Genomic DNA, 9,612 nt, shown 5'->3' on the forward strand with positions numbered 1-9,612 from the left:
GTTAAACACGACCAAAACTGAAGTTATTGTACTTGGCCCGAAGAATCTACGAAACAAATTATATAAGGATATACTAACTATGGATGGCATTAATTTGGCCTCCAGTGAGACTGTAAGGAATCTTGGTGTTATATTTGATCAGGATTTATCCTTTAACGCCCACATAAAATCAATTTCAAGGACCGCCTACTTCCATCTACGTAACATTGCAAAAATCAGGCATATCTTGCCTCAAAACGATGCAGAGAAACTAGTCCATGCATTTGTTACTTCAAGGCTGGATTATTGTAACTCTTTATTATCAGGGTGTACCAAGAAGTCAGTCAAGTCGCTTCAGCTGATTCAAAATGCTGCGGCTCGTGTACTAACCAGAGTTAGGAAAAGGGACCACATTACTCCTGTTCTGGCTGCCTTACACTGGCTCCCTATAGAACACAGGATAGAATTTAAAATTCTTCTTCTCGCCTACAAAGCCCTTAATGGGCAGGCGCCATCTTACCTTAAAGAACTCATTATACCCTACTGTCCTACTAGGGCATTGCGTTCCAAGAATGCAGGGTTGCTGATATAGGCTTAGTTTGTCGGGTGACATCTTACTTCTTCCTTCTCTCTGTCTATACCTGTGTACTCTCATGTTCCGATTAACCCAGCTTCCCCAAATATCTTTCTTTTTGGTGTCTATATACACCGGGATCCGGAGTCATGGATGATCCTGCGCTCCTCTGTCCTGGATTGCGAGCCCTGGATCTTGAGTCGTGGCTGTGGTCCTGGATCATAGGTCCTGGATGGATATCCTCGTGGATTCATCTTCCTATTATACACACATGCATTTCCAAACATTTGGACTACCTATGTTGCAAATGTATTATCTTTTCAATTTACACACGGCATCTATTGCACGTCTGTCCGTCCTGGGAGAGGGATCCCTCCTCTGTTGCTCTCCCTGAGGTTTCTCCCATTTTTCCCCTTAAACTGTGGGTTTTCTCCGGAAGTTTTTCCTTGTACGATGTGAGGGTCTAAGGATAGAGGGTGTCGTATTGTCATACTGATATTTTGTACAAACTGTAAAGTCCACTGAGACAAATGTAACATTTGTGATATTGGGCTATATAAATAAACATTGATTGATTGATTGATTGATTTAAATCGTTGGAAAGTGGAAACGAGTTAAATGGATGAAGGATGCAAAATAACAAGTAACCAATAAAATAAGTTTAAATGGGACTTTTAGAGACATTGAGCTTAGATGTGAAGGAGTTTTCAATAACTATCCTTTAATGGAATAAGGAAACATCAGGTAAGGTCGAATCTCTGACAAGCGTTAAACTATAAGCACTTTTATTTAAATACAAAAGGTTCATTCTAAGTTTCATGCTTAGATTTCTACTTCTATTTTATTTGTATTTACTTGAATATTTCAAAACATTCTCTTGCACTATTTTATTTGTTTTGTCATATATATATTCATGTTGCCGTGTTGGAGGAGCCTGACTTAAGTTTTGCATTTCCATATCTACACTGTAGCTACTGTGCACATACACAATAAAGCCTTGAATCTTGAATCTACCTTACGGGGGAAACAGGATGATCTCCTGAACAATAATAAAATTTGCATACTACCTATGTATACTGTTTTAAAAATGTAATAGCCATAACAGGTTAGAACATTTACTGTAAGGAAGGAGGGGAAATACTGCCCAACGCGTTCATCTAGAACTCTTACTGATGCCGGAAAATGCTACTTTCCATTCCCCCCTATTCCATGTGTTCCAATATATAAGATTTTGATCAAAGGTCTGTTGATCAGCCAGAGAAAAAGGGTCAACTTCAGGTCAGCGTAACCTCAATATGAACACAACAATAACACATTTCACAGTTACTTGATATTTCTAGCTTGCTTGGAACTTGATTTTGTACAAAACAACCTCTGAAAGCCCATCTTTCCAGTCAAACCTGGGAGGCCGCTCATCAAAAATACTTTAAGCACAGAAGATTAAGAAATGCTGCTGAACCAGTCAGAGTTCAGGTTAGTGGGGTCAAAAAAGTACGCTGCAGAGCAGGTTAGGAAACTTTCCCTCCATACATTTCTTCTTCCAGTTACCATTCCTTTACTTAGTCATGCAGGTTCAGTGAGAACTTTTTCTCCTAAAGCAGCGGCCTGATGGGAAAACTTGATATTGCAGCTGTTGGAAAAAACATAAACAGCAAATATTTTGGCCATAAAACCAAAACGATGAGGGTAAAGATGCTCAAATGCTCTGCGTAGCTGAGGAGAACTGCAAATTCAGGTGATTCTCTGTGGGTTGGGGGCTCCCTTCAGGAGCATTGGACTGAGAGAAACATGACAGAGGTGGGATTCAGGTCAGCAGAGAGAGTTTGTGGACACTGCTCTGAAAACACACAGTAATAGATAGACAGGAAGCTATAGGTTGGGAAACCATGTGTGCCTGAATGCTTGTTAGTGTATGCGTGTATGTTAATATTAAATTCAGATTCACTGCTTTTTTAAATATTCCCATATTAATGCTAAAATGCTATTGAGCACCTCCTACTGTCTGCATATCATATCAGTTTCTACAAAATTCTACATTATTCACTCCAAATTACAACTTCATGTAAGCACGTGAACACAATCTTAGGCAGAGTGGTTATGAGCAATAACTTAATGACAAAAGGGATTTGCTCATTATTAGCAGTTTTATTGCTGTTGGATGTGGATTTATTTCCTACATTACCAGACAATGATTTCATAATCACTAGAAAAATAAAAGAAAACTCATAAAGCACACGACATGAGGCATTTGAACACAGAAGACATGTTGGTAAACGTTGTTGGAGATTTAAAGGGATAACTGGTCCGCTTTTCAAATCTCCGCGCGTTCCTATGAAGCTGGTTATAATACAGGAAGGAATCCATATCTACAAAGTAACCGTTAACAATAATCTACTTTAATGGCAATATGACAATGCAATACAATCATTACAATACAACATGATATATTACAGTTATATTGCAATGCTTAAGGAGTAATGCCGGCTTACTCCTGCTCTAGTCCGCATACTGCAGAGCTACTTTCACCCGAGGGCAGCATGTGAAGAAGAGCCCAAACCCAGGGATCCACCGGATATATACCAGAGTAAGAAGGAGGGGTTTGGTGTTAGGTCAGCTGGTCATCTGTTCAGGTCCTCTCATTGGGAGACGCAACGCAGCAGGAAACGCAGCAGGAAACCACACAGGCTCACTTTACAACAAAAGGTCTCAAGGCCTGCATACCTACACCTCCCCCACAGAGCCATAAAACCCTGTTTACTCCAACCAGCCCAGAATGTTTATAGCCATTTGTAGTCCTTACATTTATGAAAGGATAAAACAGAGAAATCAATATAAAACACAAACACAGGTATTGTTTGAACAGTATTCACTTAACTGCTACTATTGATAAGCACCAGAGAAACCCAAGGGACCTCTCTTAACATCACAACCACTGTAGCTCGTTCTAAGTTGAATGCAAATCAGGACATGCTCTCACCTTCCCCCATCTTCCTTTGTCCTCAAAAACACATGTCAACAGGCCCCAAATGCAGCTCACAGTTTTACCCAAATTATTCCCATTTTAAGCTTATCCATAGTTTGCTAACATGAATAAATACAAATATAACTCTACAACGTACAGGCGTAAAACATACTCCGATATAAAGCTCAGTTTTAATCAGCTGATAAGGCTTCATGGTCCTGTTCCTGCTACAAGTCAACATGTCTGCGGTAAGAAAGGTCTATTGAACTTCGTTCATCAGGCAAAGTAAGATATAAAATAGACAGGTAAAGAGAAAAGGACAACATTTAAAGCAATCGAAGCTTCATATTCTTGTTGGATGTTTGCTGTGGAGTCGCAGCTTAATTCCTGCACAGGCAGCGAAAGCGAACTTTGTAGTCACGGCACATGCCCTTTCTCTGGTCCTTGTTGCGGCAAACAAATCCCTGAGTCAGATTGTAGCTGAAAAACAATACCAATTATTAAATGAATCAGTTCGATAGTTATATGAAGAAAACCAATTTTAAAAGCAAACAAAAACGTATTTTAAATTGGATATGTTGCTTAGACCATAATTCATGTTTAGCTCTGAGATAAACCCAACGTAGTTTATTAAAGTACATTGATGCTAGTTCAAATAAACCTCAACAACCCTTTCAATTATCATAATTGTTCTTGTTGTCAGGTGGAACTTTGTTTCTAATATTAAATATCTCAGATATCCACAATGATCATTTGAAATAATTAAAATGTCTTCTAATGTAAATTAAATGTCCATGTACAGAGTTTCTAATCACTGTTATAGGTGCAGCTCCAGGCAGCACATGTGGGTGACTTGTAAGGAGTTTGTAATGTTCAGAAGTACCGATGTATTTCTGGGATGTGGTTAAATAATCATTTGCATTATTTCAATGAGGCAACTTACATATAGAAGGTCTGCCCTGTGGAGATGGCTGGGGTCATCGTGTCAGTGGTAATGGCCTCAATGTACAGAGGGTATTTACAGATCTTTCCTGTGTTTTCTTTCCTCAGGTCCTTCAAAAGCTCCCAGTCCCCTGTGCCACTGGGATTGTCACGGTCAAACCATTTGGTCCAGCACACTGCAAGGAGCAATAAACGAGTGAGTGGACGACTGGGTAGGAAGCTGTAAAACTCTCCTAAATGAATGCTTATGCAACTGAATGGTTTAAAAAATGACTTACCTTTTGGCTCTTCTGGCTCTGGATAAAATGGTTCTTCTGGACTGGGACGCCGCTGGTGGCTTTCTGATAAAGGTTAAGATAAATTGTTTACAAACTATGACTTTGTATATTCCGGGTGAAGTACAAATATGATCATGTCATTTTTATAATTAACCTACCCAAGAACAATGCGGCAAAAATGGCAACACTTAACTATCAGAGAAAATACAAAATGTAAAGTTTATTATGACATACTGTAATTGCAAAACTTGTAAATCTACATAGAATGAAAGGAAATATAATCCAAAATCAAACATTACCAATTTGATCATGGTTACAGAGGATCAGGGACCTTTAAAACTGTAAAGGAAGTTTGAAATTAGGAATTTAAATCAACATGAGCATTATCAAAATAAATGGAGTTGCTTGAAATAAAAAGAATGTGAGATGAACTTTCTATTTTATTTCAGTTTTAACAAGAAAACTACTTTTAACTAATGCTGAAAATGTGTGCAAAGGTTGAAAGCTATAACAAAAATCATACCAATGCATTTCAGCATTTACACTAAATACATTTACAATCTAAGCATACATTCCACAAAATCACATTATTTTAAAATCAATAGTTAAAAAGTTCAGGAAAATAGAATAGTTGCATGTTACATTTCTCAGCAAAAACAAAATAAACTCACCAGCAGGACCTCTCAGTGGAACAGTTTGGTTCATGAAGTGCTCTCCTGTCTCCTTAAATACAGCTGGGGGAGTGCATATCCCCCCCCCCCTGGAATCATCAGTCTTTTCTTTCAAAACAAGAATGCAGTTTTCAAAAAAACTGAACGAGATATGCCTTAAAATTATAGGGGGGTTGAATGAGAATACAATAATTGGAGATAAGGTGTTCTACTCTACCATTCTTATGTGGTCACTTTGAAAGCTCCTATATATAATGGACCTGTTTCACAAGTAAATCCAAGAGGATGCATGTTCACCTGCTTTGTGTCTTATTTAGGGGAAAACTCAGGTTGGGTTCATCTTACTTTTTTGTTCTCTGTATTTTGCTATGTTACCGTTATTCGAGAACCTGACAGAAAATGATATACTTATTTCATTTTATACAATATTTGTCAGAGACACAGTAATAAGTTAAATTAAGGTAAGATGGACCTTTATTAATCCCCATGGGGAAATTCAGTATCTACATGCAGCAGTAACAGTGAAGTTCCACATTCAGTTTAATGCTGGGGTTGGGTTACACAAATGATGGATGCATTATCCGCTGCTACACCCCTTTTTACTACTTTGGTATTCTAGAATTTAGAACACATCATAGCACAGAGACAGCTCTGGTTAAAGTCACAAATGACATTCTAATAGCCTCTGACAAGGGACGTGTCTCTATTCTTGTTTTGCTCGATCTCAGTGCTGCATTTGATACTATTGACCATGATATCTTATTGCAAAGACTAGAGCACTTAGTTGGCATACAGGGAACTGCTTTAGGCTGGTTTAGGTCCTATCTATCTGAACGCTCTCAGTTTGTACGTGTCAATGATGAATCTTCCACGCAAACCAAAGTTAGCCATGGAGTGCCACAGGGCTCAGGGCTCGGACCTATTTTGTTCACATTATATATGCTTCCGTTAGGCAATATTATAAGGAATCATTCTGTACATTTTCATTGTTATGCGGATGATACTCAACTATATTTATCAATCAAGCCTGATGAAATTAATCATCTAAATAAAATTCAAGACTGCCTTAAGGACTTAAAAACGTGGATGACCTTAAACTTTTTGATGTTAAACACGACCAAAACTGAAGTTATTGTACTTGACCCGAAGAATCTACGAAACAAATTATCTAAGGATATACTAATTATGGATGGCATTAATTTGGCCTCCAGTGAGACTGTAAGGAATCTTGGTGTTATATTTGATCAGGATTTATCCTTTAACGCCCACATAAAATCAATTTCAAGGACCGCCTACTTCCATCTACGTAACATTGCAAAAATCAGGCATATCTTGCCTCAAAACGATGCAGAGAAACTAGTCCATGCATTTGTTACTTCAAGGCTGGATTATTGTAACTCTTTATTATCAGGGTGTACCAAGAAGTCAGTCAAGTCGCTTCAGCTGATTCAAAATGCTGCGGCTCGTGTACTAACCAGAGTTAGGAAAAGGGACCACATTACTCCTGTTCTGGCTGCCTTACACTGGCTCCCTATAGAACACAGGATAGAATTTAAAATTCTTCTTCTCGCCTACAAAGCCCTTAATGGGCAGGCGCCATCTTACCTTAAAGAACTCATTATACCCTACTGTCCTACTAGGGCATTGCGTTCCAAGAATGCAGGGTTGTTGGTTGTTCCTAGAGTCTCTAAAAGTACAATGGGAGCCAGAGCCTTTTCTTATCAAGCTCCACATTTGTGGAATCAGCTTCCAGTTTGTGTTCGGGCAGCAGACACCCTATCCGTTTTTAAGAGTGCACTTAAGACCTTCCTTTTTGATAAAGCTTATAGTTAGGGCTGATTAGATTCAGCCCCTAGTTTTGCTGATATAGGCTTAGTTTGTCGGGTGACATCTTACTTCTTCCTTCTCTCTGTCTATTCCTGTGTACTCATGTTCCGATTAACCCAGCTTCCCCAAATGTCTTTCTTTTTGGTGTCTATATACGCCGGGATCCGGAGTCATGGAGGATCCTGCGCTCCTCTGTCCTGGATCGCGAGCCCTGGATCTTGAGTCGTGGCTGTGGTCCTGGATCATAGGTCCTGGATGGATATTGTCATGGCTTGGCTCTCAGCCACAACAAACGCGCGACAGAAAACGAGGACGTGAATAGGAAACAAGAGTTTATTCACTGCTGCCGAAGGACACAAACAGGCGAAACAAACTACTAAACAAGAGGTCAGCTGGTCGTGGCTGCTCTTCGCGCTGCGTCCTCCTGCCAGAGAGAACGAGAGCAAGATCCGGCCCGGTCCTTTATCCGGCTAGCTCCAGCCGCCAGGTGTCCTCAATCCCAGCTGATAGACCAAAGGGAAAACCTTAAAGGAACATACACACACCAGAGATGACAAGGCAGGGGTCGTCACACACCCCCCCCCTTAAAGTCGGTGTCCCCAGGACCACCGGCACACCAACCCTGACAAAACAAAAAACACACCAGTAATGAACAACAAAAATACCAGACATACGGAACCCCACTTCCAACAAAACCAACAATTGCAACATACAACCCTCACACTGCCAGCCGCTCCTCCCACACCCAGCCACATCTTTAGCAACACAGGTAAGCAACCTGAGAAGCACACTTTAAAAGGATGGGCAGAGCGAGAACGATTTATTAAACAGTATGACAGACAATACATTACCGTCACGGCCCATGCTTCCTCAGTTGTAGCAGTTAGTTTCACTGGCTTTACTGCAATGCACCGCCACGTGGCCAATGTCGCCACACCTGTAACATTTCACCCTACTGCAACGTCTCTGGATGTGACCAAGCCCACCGCAGGAATAGCACTTCCGGTCGTTGGCATGCCCACAGTCACGAGCCATGTGTCCTTGGTCTCCACACCGATAGCAGGACATTTCCTTGCCTCTGCCATGACCACCATCAACGCTGCCACCGCCACGACCACCATCAACGCTGCCGCCACCACGACCACCATCAACGCCACCGCCGCCACGACCACTTTGACTAGTGGGACAATGCTTGGTCTTCTGTTTTCTAAACATGTTTTTGTCCATAGCATGAGTGATCACACCAGAGGGCGTGACGTCTGCCAACACTGTAGAGCTCTCCTCAGACCTTGATTCAATCGGACCGCCAGTCACTAAAAGCACAGGGGGAACATCAGTCCAGACTCTGCTACCTGCCAAACCGTTGCCCAGGATGAACTGTATCCCCTCGATTGGCAAAGCTGGACGTACACCAACAGCCACCTCACCCTTAACAAGACCACAGTCAATATACATCCTATGAACAGGAAGAACTTTTAATCCCAGTCCCCTACTCAGAAGGGTGTCACCAGTGTCACTTTCATAAGACAGAGGCAAAACAGAGTCAACAATATAGGAGTCAAAAGCCCCTGTGTCTCGCAAGATTTTGATTGGAACTCTGACATTACTACCTACCAATGACACCAAGCCGTCTCGTATAAATGGAGCATAAGATGCCAAAACCTCAGATCCACCTAAGTGGGATGTAAGCACATCGGCAACACCGCTGCTTTCCACAGGAGCAGCCAACGCAACAGGCCCAACAAAATATCTTCCTCCCTCAGATTTTGCACTAAGCGCAGGACAGTCTGCCTTCCAATGGCCTTTTTCGCGACAGTAGTGGCAAATATCATTATTATCTCCCTCAGACTTGACCAAACCCAAGTTCCTTGGCTCCATCCCAAATGAACCAACCTTTCTACTTCCCTCAAAAACAGCCCGGGCCCCAGAGCGCCCTCCGAACCTGCTCTTATGAAGCAACACAAACTCATCAGCTGCCACAGCAGCTTCAGCCGCAGAAGTGACCCTGTGTTCTGTTATGTAAATAGCAATCTTGTCTGGAAGAATATTTTTGAACTGTTCCAAAGTCATGAGCTCACACAAATCGTCAAAAGTAGTGACGTCAAGAGCAGTTAACCAACGCTTAAAATGAACAGACAAATCCCTCGCCATCTCCACATATGTTTGATCTTGTTTTGCTCAAAGGACCTAAAACGCTGTCGATAGGCCTCTGGCACCAGTTCATATGCTCTAAGCACCGCCGATTTTATTTTACTATAGCTAGAGCTATCCTCAAGACATAAGGAGGAATATGCTGACTGCGCTCTCCCTGTGAGAACACACTGAAGCATCAGAGCGCAGTCCGCATCAGGCCAATCTCTAGCCCTAGCTACACGATCA

General features: G+C 41.3%; 1 protein-coding gene across 1 annotated transcript; it reads right to left on the reverse strand.

Annotated features, from left to right (window-relative positions):
• Positions 1-2,678: 2,678 nt before the first annotated feature.
• LOC117556167 (cartilage intermediate layer protein 1-like) lies at positions 2,679-5,603 on the reverse strand. Its single transcript, XM_034231428.1, has 7 exons — positions 5,407-5,603; positions 5,035-5,074; positions 4,894-4,927; positions 4,736-4,798; positions 4,459-4,633; positions 3,671-3,995; positions 2,679-2,830 (listed from the first exon to the last, which is right to left on the reverse strand). The coding sequence occupies exons 2-6, from the start codon at positions 5,044-5,046 to the stop codon at positions 3,896-3,898; spliced, it is 384 nt and encodes a 127-aa protein (XP_034087319.1). The 5' UTR covers positions 5,047-5,074; positions 5,407-5,603; the 3' UTR covers positions 2,679-2,830; positions 3,671-3,895.
• Positions 5,604-9,612: the final 4,009 nt, after the last annotated feature.

Source organism: Gymnodraco acuticeps, unplaced genomic scaffold (genome assembly GCF_902827175.1).
Source record: "Gymnodraco acuticeps unplaced genomic scaffold, fGymAcu1.1, whole genome shotgun sequence".
Classification (NCBI taxonomy): Eukaryota; Metazoa; Chordata; class Actinopteri; order Perciformes; family Bathydraconidae; genus Gymnodraco; species Gymnodraco acuticeps.

Coding starts and splice junctions, on each gene's coding strand:
- LOC117556167 (XM_034231428.1), bottom strand. Junction 4,634..4,735: donor AGAGCCAGAAGAGCCAAAAG/GTAAGTCATTTT, acceptor TGCTCCTTGCAG/TGTGCTGGACCAAATGGTTT. Junction 3,996..4,458: donor ACAGGGCAGACCTTCTATAT/GTAAGTTGCCTC, acceptor ATTGTTTTTCAG/CTACAATCTGACTCAGGGAT.